General features: G+C 42.1%; 1 protein-coding gene across 1 annotated transcript in view; it reads right to left on the bottom strand.

The window, feature by feature from the left end:
- Positions 1-1,752: 1,752 nt before the first annotated feature.
- The window catches only part of iftap (intraflagellar transport associated protein), a 95,594-nt gene continuing 77,401 nt past the window's right edge, over positions 1,753-19,945 (bottom strand). The window contains exon 8 of the mRNA XM_028791846.2: positions 1,753-2,200. Within this exon, the coding sequence (XP_028647679.2) occupies positions 2,096-2,200 (105 nt within the window). The 3' untranslated portion in view covers positions 1,753-2,095. The remainder of the gene's footprint in view (positions 2,201-19,945) is intronic.

Genomic DNA, 19,945 nt, shown 5'->3' with positions numbered 1-19,945 from the left:
ACACACCGGCAGACTGAAAGACAGCTTTTTCCCCAGAGCTGTGAAGTCCATCTGCCCGTGCTGATACACACACATACGTCTACATTGACCCCTAACCTGCCCCCCTGTAGACATGCACACACACTTTCTATCATAATCAAACACACACACTCGTGTTCCTCCACTGCAGACCCACACACACAGATCAGTGGTCTCTGCAGGCGTACTACTTCACGAAAAGTCTGGACTTGATGATGTTTTATTGCTTCTGTCTTTTATACTTATTATGTTTATTTTATTATTTATAATGTATTGTGTATTTAAGTATTCTGCCGTGAAGCCGAGTCCTACCAACAAAAATTTCGTTATGTGTATGCATAATGACAATAAATCTATCTATCTATCTATCTACAGTGGGTACAGAAAAGAACCCCCCCCCCCCCCCCCCCCTTCGAAATATTCCCATTTTTTTTTGCTTTACAGCCTTAAATGAAACACACAAACCAATATTTCTTCCCAGCTTTACTTACTCAATGCACCCTATAACATCCAAGTGAAAGATATCACAGCTACAGTTCAGAAGAATTTAAAAAAATAAAAAACAAGTAATCCTGAGATTAATAACGGACCCCAAAACTCAATCAGGTGTAAGTGCCCATCATTTCCATTGCGGTTACTGGCTTCCTTCCACCTGTGATCAATTGTAATCCGTGTGATTACTGAAGCTGTTCCTGGCTCATTCATTCCCTTGCTTGGCAGTGCCACTTTCAAAAGATCTCAGGGATAGAGTTGTGGACAGACATAAGGCAGGAGATGGAGACAAACAAATCTCAAAAGCTTTATCAATCCCAAGGAGCTCAGTAAAGTTCATAATAAAGAAGTGGCAAGTGTTTGGTACTACTAGGACCATCCCTGGATCCGGCCACCCCTCCAAAATGGATGGGAGAGCAAGGAGGAAACTGGTAAGATAGGCTACCAAGAGAGCAATGGCCACTTTGAAGGAGTTACAGGATTTTATGGCAAAGAGTGGTCATTGCATGCATGTGACAACAATTTCACAAGCACTCCACAATTGTGACTTCCCAACAAAGGACACATTAAGGCTCGTTTGAGCTTTGCCAGAATGGCCAAGTGGAAAAAAGTCTTCTGGTCAGATGAGACCAAAATCAAACTATTTGGCCTCAACACCAAATGGTCCACCAATGCAGCCCACCGTCCACAACACACCATACCTACAGTAAAGCATGGAGGGGGCAGCATCCTGTGGTGGGGGGGCCTGGCGCTCTCGTTAGGGTAGAAGGAAAAACGGATGGGGCAAAATACCATCAAATTCTTGAGGAAAACCTGCTACCCTCTGCCAGAAACTTGAAGATGGGAAGAATGTTCACCTTTCAACACGACAACGACCCGAAGCACACAGCAAAATTGACCACACTGGGCAGCGCTACCAATACGGACACCCTCAAGGCAAGCTGAGAACCGTAGTCCCATGAGGCAGACATGTTGGGTTCCGTGGGTGCTGCCAGGGGGTGCTCCAGGGATCTGTGATCCCTACTTTGTGGGGCTTTCATGTGACCTGAAAATGCTTCCAACGGGCTATGCTCTAGCACCGGAGGTACCCCCGGATCCGTTCAATCAAATCTAGGAAAAAGTTGGAGTTGGGTGGAACAAGGACAACGCTTACCCGGAGAAGCGGAGAAGTGGAATAAAACAGAAAAAGAGAGAAGAGAGTTGTCCTTATGTTTATCATTAAACGACACTTGTCTAGGTTCTTTATTATAATAAGCCTTTTATTTGAACCCGGGACTTGTGCTGATGTGGTTGTGTCTAGGGCTTGAGGTGCTGCAACATCCTGTACTGGTCACAGTCGATACAAAGCGGAAGGCTCAGGTGGGATAGCAGGTAATATTGTCTAATTTGAACTGTTTAGAACAATGACTTCTTTCATGTCCTGTCCCCTCTGATGACTCACAGTTATGACTTGACATGTCTTCATGATGTTGAGTTTGTTTGTCTCTTGATTAAACATTCTCTCTCTTTTTTTGGTCTCTTGGTCATATCCCCCATTTGCTCAAGTCCTTTTACATCCTGTAAGTCATCAGTGGTTCTTCTTAAGCTATGATCTCCACAGCTCTCCCGGGGAATACTTACTTGAAAGCAAAACAGAATCGTAGTCAAAACTTTCATCCAAGCAAAACGACTGAACGTCGTCTGTCTCTACCTGAAATAAAAACAAACAAATTAATATAATAACAAATTACATTTTGAGACTGGCTTAATCCAATTAAGGGCTACAGATCCCATTCCTGTGAGGCTGAGTACAAGACAGGTTTAGGTAAAATGAGTATAAAGAATGGCAGCATGGTGGCGCAGTGGTAGTGCTGCTGCCTCGCAGTAAGGAGACCTGGGTTCACTTCCCGGGTCATCCCTGCGAGGAGTTTGCATGTCCTCCCCGTGCTCCGGTTTTCTCCCACAGACCAAAGACATGCAGGTTAGGTGCATTGGACATCCTAAATTGTCCCTAGTGTGTGCTTGGTGTGTGTGCCCTGTGGTGGGCTGGCCAGGATTTGTTCCTGCCTTGCACCCTGTGCTGGCTGGGATTGGCTCCAGCAGACCCCCGTGACCCTGCATTAGGATATAGCGGGTTGGATAATGACTGACTGACTGAGTATAAAGAACTGTCAAATAAAGAAGAGGCATGGCTTAGCCTGCTGGAAATCCTTTATTACAACCAGCTTAAGCGGTCCTGCCATGTTCACTGGTCAGCTCAGCATGAAAAGACTGAGGAATATACAGTGGACCAGCATAATGTCTGGGACAAAGACACATTTATCTTTTATTTCCCCCTCTGCTCCACAGTTTAAAATTACAAATCAAACAATTCAGACATTGCGATTAAAGTGAACATTGCAGACTTTCATTTAAAGGGACATTTCGGTCACACCTTTTCTATATGGTCTCCCCATTTCCGGGCACCATGATGTTTGAGACACAGTAATGGCAGGTCTATTAAAGCTGTCATACTTTGTCACATATCCCTCACATGCAATGACTGCTTGAAGACTGCAATTCATAGACATCAGCAGGTGCTGAGGGTCTTTCTGGTGATGCTCTGCCAAGCCTCTCATGCAGCCATCTTCAGCTCCTGCTGTGCCGACTACTTCAGTACTTCAATGGTAACAATTAATACAGCATATGATCAAGTTTAGGTTTAACAGGACTGGTGGTGTTCAGTCAGCTGAGCCTAGTAAGCAGATGTGAAAAATAATGGTTTGATAATTCTGACTTACAGTATCTCACAAAAGTGAGTACACCCCTCACATTTTTCTTATCTTCAGTGTTGCCCCATGAAATGACACGTTGATACAATGTAAAGTAGTCCGTGTACAGCTTGTATCACAGGGTAAATTTGCAGTTCCATCAAAAAAACTAAACACACAGCCATTAATGTCTAAACCGCTGGCAACAAAAGTGAGTACACCCCTAAGTGAAAAATGTCCAAATTGTGCCCAAAGTGTTAATATTTTGTGTGGCCACCATTTTTTTCCAGCACTGCCTTGACCCTCTTGGCCATGGAGTTCACACAAGCTTCACAGGTTGCCACTGGAATCCTCGTCCACTCCTCCATGACGACATCACGGAGCTGGTGGATGTTAGAGACCTTGCGCTCCTCCACCTTCCATTTGCTCAATAGGGTTTAGGTCTGGAGACATGCTTGGCCAGTCCAGCACCTTTACCCTCAGTTTCTTTAGCAAGGCAGTGGTCGTCTTGGAGGTGTGTTTTGGGTCGTTATCATGTTCAGTTTCCGAAGGGAGGGGATCATGCTCTGCTTCAGTATGTCACAGTACATGTTGGCATTCATGGTTCCCTCAATGAACTGTAGCTCCCCAGTGCCAACAGCACTCATGCAGCCCCAAACCATGACACTCCCACCACCATGCTTGACTGTAGGCAGGACACACTTGTCTTTGTACTCCTCACCTGGTTGCTGCCACACATGCTTGACACCATCTGAACCAAATAAGTTTATCTTGGTCTCATTGTCTTCAGCAAACTGTTTGCAGGCTTTATTGTGCATCATCTTTAGAAGAGACTTCCTTCTGGGACGACAGCCATGCAGACCAATTTGATGCCGTGTGCGGTGGGCGTACGGTCTGAACACTGGCAGGCTGACCCCCTACCCCTTCAACCTCTGCAGCAGTGCTGGCAGCACTCATACATCTATTTTCAAAAGACAACCTCTGGATATGACGCTGAGCACGTGCACTCAACTTCTTTGGTCGACCATGGCGAGGCCTGTTCTGAGTGGAACCTGTCCTGATAAACCGCTGCATGGTCTTGGCCACCGTGCTGCAGCTCAGTTTCAGGGTGTTGGCAATCTTCTTATAGCCGAGGCCATCTTTATGTAGAGCAACAATTCCTTTTTTCAGATCCTCAGAGAGTTCTTTGCCATGAGGTGCCATGTTGAACTTCCAGTGACCAGTATGAGAGAGTGTGAGAGCGATAACACCAAATGTAACACACCTGAGACCTTGTAACATGAACGAGTCACATGACACCGGGGAGGGAAAATGGCTAATTGGGCACAATTGGACATTTTTCACTTAGGGGTGTACTCACTTTTGTTGCCAGCGGTTTAGACATTAATGGCTGTGTGTTGAGTTATTTTGAGGGGACAGCAAATTTACACTGTGATACAAGCTGTACACGGACTACTTTATATTGTATCAAAGTGTCATATCTTCAGTGTTGTCCCATGAAAAGATATCATAAAATATTTACAAAAATGTGAGGGGTGTACTCACTTTTGTGACATCCTGTATGAGCCCAATTATGTTAGCACCCATGCAGCTGCAGTAAGGACAGTTCTTTCAGTCAGGCTTACGTGATTAGGACAGACGCACTGTTCACAGACAGTCCAAAGAATGTGTTGTGTTTGGGTCTTAGAAGAGCGGAGTCCATAAATAACATATTCCAATCGCTCAAATTTTAGCGACCCATTCTGCAAACTTTCTCAAACAGCTCACCAAATCTGAAAAATGTGTGGGTATTTATAATAGTCAGGGACCCTCTAAAAGCCAGAAGCCGTCAGCAAGAACAATACCTCATGCACTCCGTCGAAGCAGAAGTTCAATCGTCAGCATTCCCAAGTGAAGAACTGGATGATGGCTGTACTGGTTTAATGGCTCTTCAGCCTGGATTTGTATGTATAAATGATTATACTACACTAAATATATATATTTTTTATTATCAATAAAGCACCACATTTCTCAAGGTCATTGCACAAGGTAGAGGCAGCTGAGTGGGTTGGGGTGGGGGTCCATTGATCCCTTGTAGTTTTCAGTCAGCAGCATGCCTTGGTCCGGTGAGCACCGTGCTTTTGCTGTCGAAGTATTTTTCAAAAACAACGAATCCATCATCACTTCAACATTCCACCTAACAATGATGTCCCAAATCAAAAAACAATTCTTCAGTGGGTGGCTAAATTTAGACCGATGGGTCCAACATTGAACAGATACTCTCCAGGCTGTACTCAGACTGTACGAATGCCTGAAAACATCCAAGCTGTAAGCGCATCCATTTTGCAGTCTCCTAGATGTTCAGTGCGCTACTACCTCAGGCATTTCCAACACAAAATGATGGGAGTGCAGGAACTCACTGAGAGAGACCGGGAGAGCCGTAGAGAGAGTTGTGTGGCAACATTCTGCAAACCGTTCATCGAGATGCCATCGTCATGTGCAGTGACGAGGCACATTTCCATTTGAATGGTTGCGAAAATAAGCAAAACTTTCGCTAATGGGATGAAACCAACCCTCGTGAACTTCATCAGAGACCCCCGCACAGTGGACACATGTGTTACAGTTTGGTGCGGCTTTTCAGAATTTGCCATTGTAGGCCCTTACTTTTCTGAGGTGGGAGGAGCAATGGTCACCGTCAGTTCAGAACGTTACATTGAAATGCTAGAGAACTGAAAGAAATGAATGTGGCGGATACCTGGTGTCAACAGGATGGTGCGACAGCTGATAATGCCTGCGTGAAGATCCATGCAAGTTTTGCGGGAAATGTTTCTTGGAAAGATGATCTCCCTGTGCGGTGATGTTGGGTGGACTTCACATTCACCTGATCTCGCTCCGTGTGGGGCTGTCTCAAGTTGAAGGTATACACACACCGACCTCAAAACTATGACGCCCTCAAGGATGCTATTCTCCATGAAATAGCCGCTATTCCCCTTGAAATGGCAGAACAAGTCAAGCGGGCGTTCAGAAATCATCTCAAAGAGTGTATCGTTAATGATGGCCACCACCTTGAAGACCTCATTTTTAAAACACAGTGAAAAAAATCTATTTTGTATACCCTTTCTTGTGTCGTAATGAAATTTATTTTATTTTGTAGCATTTTCGTAGAATAAATGGTTGAAATGTGAATCTCCGCGGGATATTCAAAATTTGGGAAATTTTTCATAACCTAACCCTGATCTCTAAAACTTAGTCTCTGACCTGTCTGGAGTGCTCCTTGGTCTTCGTGGTGTTGCAGAGTTGGGTGCCTTTCAGAACAGGTCTATTGACACAGACATCACATGACACTTTGAGTGCACACCAGTGGACTCTAATCAATTAATTACATTACATGACTTCTGATGTTAACTGGTTGGACCAGATCTTATTTAAAGGGTTCTAAGAAAAGAAGATGAATACATGTGCACTCACAACTTTTCAGTTTTGACTTATTACTTCCTTTGCCAACCCCCGGGCCTGTACTACACGCTAGCTTCTTTGTGGTTCCTCTGCTCGCATATGGGGATGTGAATGTATAATTTAAACAGATTTTTATTTTCATGGGAATTGTTACATATGCATCATTGAACTAGCTATTTTACATTACAGCGTGTAATTAACCATATTAAAAATAGTAAAATGTAATAATTTGAAAGTAAATTATGTTTCATGTTTCGTTAACAGTTATTCATTGAGTAATACGATTTTGTTCTGTTTGGCTTTGAAATTAACACACAAATACTTTATAAACTTACACTTTTACTGACAAACTTCAGTAAAAACAAGTTTTTGAATTACATTTTCATCAATATCACATTGAATTTTGATTCTGTGTTTGGACTTTCATTGTGACAACGCAATATATAACTGCCTGTGAGTGAATTTTGTTTCTTTCTCTCTATTAAAAAAATTACTTTTTCGAATGTTTGTCTCTGAGATTTGTTCATTGTCTTTGCAAAACTATTCTAATGGGAAACTGTTAACGTTTTAATATGGCATATCAAGATCTCCTTTGTTGTCTAATGTTACCCGCGGAAGAGTTACTGCATTACCTTTCTTGGATACAGCCTTCTTTCAACAGCAATTCGGCCAATGGAAGACCGGACAGTGTTAACGTTTGTAGATATTCTTCGTTATATTGTAAGTTGATGTTTTCATCATCCGCACCATCATCACCAACCGTTTCAGCACAGTCTATTGATACGCACTTAACCAATTTGCAGTGTAACTGATCAATATTTTTGGAGTTAATTCATTTGACTTCATCGTTTCTCAGTGCTAGGATTGCCTGTGTACTCATTTCTTCTGTTCTTCGTTATGAAATTCTTCAATAAGATTTGGACAAAATATGTCTTCTTTAATTGGGAACTTAAAGTGAGGAAAACGTTAAAATTGATAAGAGCTGAGAGCACAGGAACTGTGTCTGTCAAAAGCATTCACACGAATGAGATGTGAGAGTACCATGTGAGTGGATGAATATGGTTGAGAGGAAGACGTGACTTGAAAAAAATCTCATGGACAAAGTCTCGCAGCGGCACAGTGGGTAGTGCTGCTGCCTCGCAGTTAGGAGACCCGGGTTCTCTTCCCAGGTCCTCCCTGCGTGGAATTTGCATGTTCTCCCCATGGGTTTCCTCCAGGTACTCCGGTTTCCTCCCACAGTGGTGATCACCGCATTGCCGATTCTAAATTGTCCCTAGTGTGTGCTTGGTGTGTGTGTGTGTGTGCGGCCAGCGGTGGGCTGGCGCCCTGCCCGGGGTTTGTTTCCTGCCTTTGGCCCTGTGTTGGCTGGGATTGGTTCCAGCGGACCCCCGTGACCCTGTAGTTAGGATATAGCGGGTTGTAAAATGGCTGGATGGATAGTGAGATTATTTTTTTTTAATATAAGGGATACTTTTTAATTCCACTTCAACAATCTGGACTAGATTTTATTTAACGAACTTAACAATACATTTTAAACCCAGTCTGTAATGTGACAAAACAGGACAAACACTCATGAAATACTTTCGCAAGATGTTATATATATCCTTTTGTACCATATTTCTCTTGTCTATCATTTCCACTATTTTTTTATACAGTATACAGGCTCTAATATGCCCTGCATTTCTAAAAAATAATGCATTCCAGGGAGTAAGCACCTTCTGCTGGAGACAGCCTAATTACTGTACCAATTAACTTTAGTTTCCATTTGATTGAGTAACTAAGGCGGCAATTACCATTATGCACAGGTGTTGGATAACTTTACTACTTACATGTATTAATTAGTAATTTGGATATGTTTTGATATATTTATTGTGGTTCTTTTTATCTAATACTATGCATCCCTCGCAGCTCCGCCCACGTAGTTTTGTAACAGGACAGTGAGGAGGGCCCTGCAAGGCTTCCCACGCTTCCCCCTCCCCTCGGCCCGCAGCCTCTGTCACTCGGATTAGCGCAAATATATCACTCTTGCAAGTGAACTATGAAACTTATCACAATGAGAGAAGTCACAAAATCACCTGGAATGGTCAAGTAAATTATAGAAAAAAAACAGATCTAAATCCGTTAAGTAGTTCTCTTGTTCGCTAGCTAAGCGGAGTTAAGGTTATGCCCCAAGGCGCGGGAGTGAGGAGGGCACCATCCCCCTCCCCTCAGCCTGCTACGTGTCTCTCAGATTCATGCAAAAAAATTGGTACAGCAAGCGAACTATGATACTTAGCGCAATGAAAGAAGTTGCAAAAGTCAACCAGAATGTTCAAGCAAGTTATAGAAAAAAAAAGATCTAAATCCGTTAAGTAGTTCTCTTGTGAAAAGCGGACAGACATACAGACAGACATTGGATTTTATATATATATATATATATATATATATATATATATATATATATATATATATATGTAGGTAACCAACCATACAATCAGGTCAGGACTTAGACTATGAATGCAATGAATGTAATGACTCCGATCTACAGGCTGTCAAATAAACGAACTACACGCCGTGGCGCAGCGTAAAGGGACTATGTCTCTGACACTGACGTCTGAAGTTCGATCCCCGAAGGGGAGCAGTACAGTGTGTATGCCTGATGAGCCCAAATAAGGGCGAAACACATGTGGCGTACTCTTTGCATTATTTGACAGTAAACTATGCAACACACACACACACATATATATATATATATATATATATATATATATATATATATATATACACATTAATATTTATATACATATATATATATATATATATATATATATACTGTATATATACAGTACTGTGCAAAAGTTTTAGGCAGGTGTGAAAACATGCTGTAAACAAAGAATGCTTTCAAAAATGGAAGTGTTAATCATTTATTTTCATCAATCAACAAAATGCAGTGAATGAACAAAACAGAAATCTAAATCAAATCAATATTTGGTGTGACCACCCTTTGCCTACAAAACAGCATCAATTCTTCTAGGTAGACTTGCACACAGTTTTTGAAAGAACTCGGCTGGTAGGTTGTTCCAAACATCTTGGAGAACTAACCCCAGATCTTCTGTGGATGTCGGCTTCCTCACATCCTTCTGTCTCTTCATGTAATCCCAGACACACTCGATGATGTTGAGATCAGGGCTCTGTGGGGGCCATACCATCACTTCCTGGACTTCTTATTCTTCATTACGCTGAAGATAGTTCTTAATGACTTTGGCTGTATGTTTGGGGTCGTTGTCCTGCCACAGAATAAATTTGGGGCCAATCATATGCCTCCCTGATGGTATTGCATGACAGATAAGTATCTGCCTGTATTTCTCAGCATTGAGAACACCATTAATCCTGACCAAATCTCCAACTCCATTTGCAGAAATGCAGCCCCAAACGTTCAAGGAACCTCCACCATGCTTCACTGTTGCCTGCAGACACTCATTATTGTACCACTCTCCAGCCCTTCGACGAACAAACTGCCTTCTGCTACAGCCAAATATTTCAAATTTTGACTCCTCAGTCCAGAGAACCTGCTGCCATTTTTCTGCACCCGAGTTCCTATGTTTTCATGCATACTTCAGTCGCTTGGCCTTGTTTCCACGTCAGAGGTATGGCTTTTTGGCTGCAACTCTTCCATGAAGACCACTTCTGGCCAGACTTCTCCGGACAGTAGATGGGTGTACCTGGGTCCCACTGGTTTCTGCCAGTTCTGAGCTGATGGCACTGCTGGACATCTTCCGATTTTGAAGGGTAATAATCTTGATGTGTCTTTCATCTGCTGCACTAAGTTTCCTTGGCCGAACACTGCGTCTACGATCCTCAACGTTGCCCGTTTCTTTGTGCTTCTTCAAAAGAGCTTGAACATCACATCTTGAAACCCCAGTCTGCTTTGAAATCTTTGTCTGGGAGAGACCTTACTGATGCAGTAGAACTACCTTGTGTCTTGTTGCTGTGCCATGACATGAAACTGTCTTCCACAACCTCACCTTGGTAGCAGAGTTTGGCTGTTCCTCACCCAGTTTTAAGCCTCCTACACAGCTGTTTCTGTTTCAGTTAATGACTGTGTTTCAACCTACGTGTGACATTGATGATCATTAGCACCTGTTTGGTAGAATTGGTTGATCAGACACCTGACTAGAATCCTACAAAATCCCTGACTTTGTGCAAGTGGACCTATAAGAATTGATGCTGGTCTGAAGGCAAAAGGTAGGAACATCAAATATTGATTTGATTTAGATTTTTCTTTTGTTCGCTCACTTTGCATTTTGTAAATTGATAACAATAAACAATCATTATTTATATTTCTGAAAGCATTCTTTGTTTACAGAATTTTTTTCACACCTGCCTAAAACTTTTGCACAGTACTGTATATATATATATATATATATATATATATATATATATTGTGGCACGCGGCTGGGGGTGGTACCCAGCCGGGATGCCCAAAAGGACCGGAGGAGGGCTTACACCTCCTCCAGACCACAAGGGGGAGACCGCCCTGGTGGCTGTAGGGACCAAGGGTAGAGAGCTTTGAAGCTCAGCCCTGTAGGGGCCTGTGGTCACCGCCAGGGGGTGCCCTGATGCCTATGGAGCCCTGGACCTCAGCACTTCCGCCACACCCGGAAGTGCTGGGGGGGAAGAGGATCAGGGACACCTGGAGTGTTTCCGGGTGCGCAGCCGGCACTTCCGCCACACTGGGGAGTGCCGGCGGAAGATTATCGGGAGGCACCTGGAGTACATTTTGTCAAAAGATCTAAATAATATAATTATAATATTGACAAAATATACTAAAATAGATGGTATCAGGAAAGGGGTAAAGACTTTTTCACAGTACTGTATAGTTGACAGGCAAAAACAGAGTTGGTTAGTAACTTATTGTCCCTTATCGTTACTACATGAAAAGACTATAAATAGCAAAGCGCAATCAAAGTTGCCAGTTTGATTGATATTACGATCACCCATCCATTGTTTTAGATCTGCTTTTCATAATAAACATCAGAGAGAAGACAAAATCTAACCTAACCTAAGGAGGCAGGAATTAGACCAAGAAAGGATTCAACGCAGGATGAGACCAGTCTGTTACAAGGCAGATGGGCTCACAGCAATGATTGCTCACAGTGGGCCAATTTACCGAAGCCCGTCTCTGAGATGCAGAGAAGACCAAGGCAGATGTGAGGAAACTCCACACACTGAGTGACCAGGAGTACTGGTGATGCAGCACCCCCAATCACTGTACAGGTGGTGGACCCCACTTTATCTGTACAAGTATTTTCAAATGAAGCTACCATCTCTGTTAATGATGTGGGTGGAGGTGGAACCTGTTACTGAAATTGACAATCCTTCCTCCTAAATGAAGCAGACATTGTGTTTGTTTTATTAATGGAGGGAGATAGGCTGTAGGCAAGTTTGAAAAAACATGAGTCAAATCTTAAAGCCATTCTGCCAAAGGTTTGACCTCCTTCTTTGTAGGTATTACTGCAATGCAGGCCCCAATGTCTGCTTTTATCACTCTTTTACTATAAAGGAGAGCTGGAGAGAAGGAGGCACATGAGTTATCCCCTTAGAGCCTATTAGGAGACAGACATCTATAATGTAGCATTTAATTATGTTTGCAACATCCATTAAAAAATGCTTACAAAAGTTCATAAAACTCAGCAGAAAATATTAATAAATGATACGGTGAGGCAGGCCCTGCAATTTCTTCAGGGTAGCTACTGGCCATCTCATTCCTCACAGTAAGTCATAAAAAAGATTCACTAATGAAACTACTTTCCAGGTCAAGTCTGCAGGGTACTTTATACGAGATGACTGCTTTATTACAGCTTTGAACTGATGAACATGGGGGGGATCTCTTCCGTCCCCTTGAGTGTACACTGCTATTTCTGCACATAAACTCACTAAACTGTGTTGATTGCTGTAGTCAGGGTCTTCACACATCAACATCATTTCACATCATCATCCTCATCATCATTATTATTATTATTATTGTTGTTCACTTAGCAGATATCTTTACCCAAGGCGCCCTAAAATCAACCACTAAGCATATCATACAGTTCAGAGTGAACTTAACAGAAAACGGAGAATAAAAGCATTTAGCTGAGAACGAGAAGTCTACCTTTACGTTTAGCAGCAAGCGAGACTACTGTAGACGGGGAGAGCAGCACAGTGAATGATAAGGATGGCAGCGGGCGGTCAGTTGGTCAGGACCAGAAAGAGACTGACTTGCATTTTCTTGTAGGCCCCCCCGAGATTGTCTGTAGACAAGAATTTTGCTTTCGTCCACTGCCATTGGGGTCTTATTTTAATTTACACATAAATTAACTTCTATTGTCAAAAGGGTCTTGGGAATTCAATAAAATGCATATGAATATTATACTATTTAAGAACATGGATCCCCCAGCTGTAAAGGTAGAAGGAGTCAGTAAGTGCAACCTCACTCGGTTAGGAGTAAGCATAAAATTCTTAGAAGACCCCCTGAAGATACTCCTTACATGTAAAATCCCCCTATATGTATGTGTGTGTGTGTGTACAGAATATAGAGGTCCCCTACTCCGGTCCTGGAGGGCCCTAATGGCTGTAGGTTTTCATTCTAACCCTTTTCTTAATTAGTGACCTGTTTTTACTGCTAATTAACTTCTTTTGAATTCATTTTAACTGACTTGCTCTTGAAGACTCAGACCCCTTACTTGTTTCTTTTTCCTTAATTAGCAGCCAAACAATAATGAGATACAAAATGAGCCAAAACAGGACCAGCAAACTGAGTCCATCACACAATATCTGAAAATAAAGAAAAGGTGACGGCCTCAGAAATGTTGATCTGCTCAGGTCCACAAAACATTTTAACAGGGCTCTTAGAAAGAGAGAAAATTAACAATTTTGGAAATGTCTGCTGTTGCACAATGAGAGCAGCAACAAACCATGGAATTAAAGAATGGGTTTAATTAACAACAAAACTCAGTTGCCTAATTAAGCAACTAGTTGGAGTGAAATTGACTGGAGTTTGAGGCCTTGACTTAGTTGGTCTTCTGTTGGCTCACTCACTTCACATTTCATTTCTGTTTGAATGCCATTTAAGGAAAGAAATTAAGCAATTCAGGGGAACATATCTTAAAGAACAAGTCAATTAAAATTAATTCAATAGAAGTGAATTAGCAGAAAAAACAGTGCACTAATTAAGAAAAGGGTTAGAATGAAAACCTGCAGCCACTGGGGCCATCCAGGACCAGAGTAGGGGACCTCTGATTTAGAATATCATCCTATACTATATTCTATACACACACACATACATACAGGAGTATGAAATCACGCACCACCAGACTGACACATAGTTTTTTTCCCAGAAACGATTAGACTCCTAAACAATGCTAAAAGTTAAAGTCAGTCCAAACCATAACTCGTAGCCTCATAAATGTACTGATTGCTGCGGTATTTCATCATATGCACCTTATTTTGTACTCTTATAATTGTAATTGCTATATATTTTTACTTTTTTGTCTTTGTATATGAAGATGAGCAAGCAAAGTAAGAATTTCATTACATGGTTTTAACATGTATTTTTACTGTGTATATGACAATAAACTTCTTGTATCTTGTATATAGCGGGATTTTACATGCAAGAAGTATCTTCAGGGGTCTTTTGAGAATGTTTTGCTTACTCCCGACCAAGCAAGGTTGCAATTACTGACTCTTTCTCCCTTTACATCTGTAAAACCACCACCACTGGCACAACAGTGACATCACTTCCTGCTAAAGCCTGGAAGCCCCATCTCTTCCTCTGTGGCCCATATATAAAGATGAGACAGCCTGGAAGTTGGTATTGATTTCAGGACCCATGACTATGAGAGACATAGTTCCTTACCAGAAGCACAGATTCAGTTAAAGTTAAAATCCCAATTTTGTTGCCTTCTACAGGTTTTCATCACATTCCCCTATTGTACAAATTTTCTTTGATGCTCAGGTGGTGCACCAAGCTGCACTGTTGCAGCGAAATTCTTGTTCGGACTTACCATACAGTCATGTACTGATTTATGGCTGATCGAGTTGAGGCGATTCATGCTTACATTCAGGGCAACTGGAAAACAATAGGGTAATAATGTTCTAGAAATTGCCAAAACTTGCCACAGTAATACATCTTTGGATATTATTACTATCATTGTTTCATTTGGTCTCATATTTTCTGACTCTCTGAGGTTCCTTTAACATTTCTTTTAATCGGTACTGCTCCACATGGCTAATTCTTATGTTCCTTACACCAGTGTTTCTCATTCGTTATGGTCATGCACCTGAGTTTTGCATTTTAAAATTCATTGATGACCCATTAGCAGCAACTGCAAACCACCCTCTTGGTGAAACAAGCACAATCGGGGGTGCCATTGGTGAAACAAGCTCCTTTAGAAATGGGGAAACATATTGTGCGGTACTACCAATCACTTAGGCGACCAAACTGGCAAACCAGTGATGGCAACCCGGGCTGCTACGCAACTGTTGAGAAATATTGGCTTAGGTGAACCACTTGTAAACCAACCACAACCCAGTGTTTGAGAAGCACTGCATTACACTGACCCAAAGTGCGTAAAGACTGGTTTGCGCTACTCCTTACCGGCAGTTCAAGTATACACACCACAGACCCACAGAGCTTCAACTGCAATTACTTGTTTGCTATGTGACTGATACACGGCTGAATGGAGCTGTAACTTGAGGCATGACTACATTTGTATTTTGATACCAGCTTAGCAGGAAACTTTCCTCTTGAGTCCGTTCAGCTGCCATTACTCACTTGGTCACATTACACCACACAATCCCAGTCAGTCACCATCATTCTTCATACATTCAGCTAATATTTAGATGTCTCTGTGTGACATGTTGCGTCATGGAGTGATTTTGTTTACAACATAAATAGCTATTCATAGTCTATTTATCTTTTATTGGTATATAACATACATACCTGGACCTTAACGAAAAAGCGCTCCAGTGAGGGATTTATGCATAAAGATGTGAGAATGTGCATCGGCATGTGCTCCCCTCGAGGAAAGAGCCTTTACTGAACTGTATCTGTTGAAGTATGAAGAAGATTTGTTGTTTTATTTATTTTTCTTCATTGTTCACATTTTGGAGTCACTGTAAATACTGTATAGTCAATCTGTAGCAGTGCTACTTAAATTTCCTACAGCTCCCAGCAGCCTCAGTAGTATCGCACCATTAGGCACCTTCAGAGTGGATTGTTGGGAAGGTAACTAATTACCTTTAAAAAGGAGCCAAAAAGATACTGAGGGAATCACGATCATCTGTGTTTATTCATTTCTAGGCTTCTTGCACCACTTTTGGGATACAACCACTGTTGGATTACAGTTTCTTTCTTGATTTATGTGATTGTTCATGTGATTTTTGCCTGGGTTGGTAAATATCTTTGTTAGGGGAGCACTCCCAACTTCTACAGATATTCACACAACAACTGGAACATGGTAGGACAAAACTTTCATACCATTCCATAAACTGCTCACTTGGCATCTCTATTCATTTGCACCATCATCGCATCTGTTGTACTGGACTGTGTTTTGGATGCAAGTGCTGGTTTTTCATTATCTAGTACTTAGTCTTTTGTTAAATTGTTATCGTTGTAGTGTTTTGTTTGGTTTCATTTGTGCAGTATTTGTTAAATTATTATTGCAGTCTGGGAACTGAGGAGGGCGTTTGCATATCTGTTTCTGTTTTGCTTCTTTATTTGTTTAATAGATACTTTATTGTCGATTCATTGAGGCTCGTGTGTGAGTGCCAGGTCAAGGCTGGGTGTGTTACTGGGGTCCTTGTAATAAAATAAACAACTCGCCGACATCAGACGGTGTAAATTGTAGCATCTTCATGGCCACTACAACTTGCTTCTGCTTTATAATTGTGTCATAGCATTAAACACTATTTGATAATTACTTGATTCCATTTGTAAATAACTGGCAATCGGTGGAATATAACAGGAATTCATTTTTTACAAACATCTTGTATTTCTGCATCTCACCCACTGGGTCTGGTCGGTTACAAATACAGATGCCCAGAGATTAGGTCTGTTCAAGGGTTTTATTGCATGGGGCATAACACTCTTGACTCATTTATAGTCATTCGCAGTCAATTTCCATTATCTGTGGGGGTTACATTCCTAAAAAATACCACGGAGACAAAAGCATTGATTCTATGGGAAAAATGGGGTTAGGTTCTGGTGGCACATTGGTGTGGGAAGACAGGGTTAGACAAAAATGCTGGATATCACCTATTGCCCTTTGATGCCCCCCCCCCCCCCCCCAATTTTTTTACATACAAAACCTTGATATAACTTTTACTTCCTCTATAGTCTTCCAGGTGCTTTGCCAGGGGTCACAAGCTAAACTATCCAAACAGAAGTACTGACAGGTGATGGGTACAAAGGATAAGGGACTTCTGAGATGAAGACTGGACTCCTTTGGTACTGTGTCTTTCCGGAGAATCCTTGGGTACTGCTGGTGTGACTTTGTGTCAAATGAGTGGTTGCTCATGGAGTCCCGAATTAAGCATGTTACCTGCATTGTGAGGGAACGTCAGTTATAACACTACGGCCATGTGGTGCGATTCCCAGAGGGTGATCCTGCTCGCAGAATCCTCAATGTTGGGGATCCGAGTGGCTGGACCAGACCAAGGGGTCGTCCACATAACACCTGGCTGCGGCAGGCAGAAGGTCATTTCCAGGGGGTGGGACTGGACTGCCTGTCTGCCTGGGGGGTTACCAACTGGGATCCTGAGCTGTTTCGTCATGTGGTGCGTGCGGCAATGCGCTGCACCAGTGCATGCACCCCAACTTAACGTAACTCACTGGGAATTTCTTGCTCTTGAGGAACAATTGCAAGCCCTGGTTGCCACCACAAATGGAGTTTAATGGCTTACCTACACCACTTGGAGTTAGGTAAAATTGCGTTGTTCTATTCAGTGCAGTGCAAGTGCAGCCCTAGACATCTGAGGGCATCCCAGACCTGTTATTGGTCAATGACGCACAAAAGAATTGTCAGAATTCTTTTTCCTGTTGTGCACGGCCCCGCAGAGAGGACCATATCTTTTAATAGTGTGATTGAACTACAGGTGTCATGAAACTTGTTACTCATTTATAACAGCGGATAAGTAAATCCACGGAAACTGAATCCACAGATAGTGACGACTTACTGAATATGGTTAAATAATTTGCCTCAATGAAACCATGTGTGTCAGAGCTTGTGCATAGAAAAGCGCTGACACTCTACAGATTCAGTGCGACAGGATGAAGCTCTTGCATCCAGTTATTGACAGAATGGACTTTTCTTTTTGCATCTATAATAATAAAAGGCAAAGCCCTCACTGACTGACTGACTGACTGACTCACTCACTGACTGACTGACTCACTCATCACTAATTCTCCAACTTCCCGTGTAGGTGGAAGGCTGAAATTTGGCAGGCTCATTCCTTACAGCTTACTTACAAAAGTTAGGCACGTTTCATTTCGAAATTATACGCGTAATGGTCATAACTGGAACATATTTTTTGTCCATACACTGTAATGGAGGAGGCGGAGTCACGTATCGCGTCATCACGCCTCCTACGTAATGACGTGAACTAAAAACAAGGAAGAGATTTACAGCACGAGTCACACGCGGGAACGAAGGTAAATGACGTTAATTTTTGACTGTCTTTTAATACTGTGTAAGCATACATATTAACACATGTGCAATTAAACGTGTGCATTTACGGGGTGATTTCTCAGGCTTAAAAGCTCGCCTTTTATCAAACGCGGAACAAAGGTAACTGACGTTGTTCACTGTCTTTTAATACTGTGTAACCATACATATTAACACATGTGCAATTAAACGTGTGCATTTACGGGGTGATTTCTCAGGCTTAAAAACTCGCCTTTTACTAAAAAGGTAAATGCTAAACTATTTTCAATCAGTTTAATGAAATGCTCCCGTTAAGGATTGCAATAACATATTCGCGAGATAAAACAACGAAGTAGGGGGAAATGACGTAAGAGCCGCAAACAGCGAAGAGCAAAAAATTAATTAAACAATTGAGAAGGGAGCGAGTGAAGCATTCAAGCATGTTCATAAGGGAAACAAAGCACGGTGTAAAACGTAAGTTTAAATTAAGTTTATAGAAACGCTCCCCCTGCGGATTGCAATAACATATTCGCGAGATAAAAGTTTAATGAGAAGACACAAGGTATAAACGAACCACACGCCGTGGCGCAACGTTAGGGGCAACAGTTTCAACCATTCTATGATCTGCTTCTCGCAACTGAAAGACGGCACATGGCGGATGTTAGCCGACTTGCTGACCGCAACATTAGGGGCTTCAACTCTGGCGCTGACGCCACATCTCAGTGCCAACACTTTCCACACTCTACTTAAAAGACACGCCCTCCTCACTGGACAGTTAAAAAGACCAATCAAACTAACGATGACATCAAGTATTACCCAATCAAAAGTAGGAAAAGAGGCATCTTCATAAAATGCGTGTGGGATGATTTGCATGAGACGCTGCTTTAAAAAAAATGATAAAAAAAATACGGGACAAATCCCGTCCAGTATTGATTCAAAACGGGACACGCAATTTCATTCTCAAATGCGGCACGATTCCGTATTTTAAAGGACGGGTGGCAACCCTACAGTGCCAGGTAACCACCCATACAATCAGATTGTGATTCAGACTAGGAATGCAATGAATGTAATTACCCCGATCTACATACAACGCGAAAGTCTTGCAACATTCAAAGATGATGGTTTGGGATAAGTACACCATACAACATAAAAGAGCTTATGAAGCCTTGAACCGAAAAAAGCAACATCTCAGAGATCGTACAAAAAAAAAAGGAGCAACAGTTTCAACCATTCTATGATCTGCTTCTCGCAACTGAAAGACGGCACATGGCGGATGTTAGCCGACTTGCTGACCGCAACGTTAGGGGCTTCAAGTATGGCGTTGACGCCACATCTCAGTGCCAACACTTTGCAGACTGTACTTAAAAGACACGCCCTCCTCACTGGACAGTTAAAAACACCAATCAAACTAACGATGACATCAAGTATTACCCAATCAAAAGTAGGAAAGGAGGCATCTTCATAAAATGCGTGTGGGATGATTTGCATGAGACGCTGCTTTAAAAAAAAAAATGATAAAAAAAATACGGGATAAATCCCGTCCAGTATTGATTCAAAACGGGACGCGCAATTTCATTCTCAAACGCGGCACGATTCCGTATTTTAAAG

Source organism: Erpetoichthys calabaricus, chromosome 2 (genome assembly GCF_900747795.2).
Source record: "Erpetoichthys calabaricus chromosome 2, fErpCal1.3, whole genome shotgun sequence".
In the NCBI taxonomy this organism is placed as follows: Eukaryota; Metazoa; Chordata; class Cladistia; order Polypteriformes; family Polypteridae; genus Erpetoichthys; species Erpetoichthys calabaricus.
The sequence above is the reverse complement of the archived record's forward strand: the minus strand, read 5'-3'. Positions and strand labels throughout refer to the sequence as shown.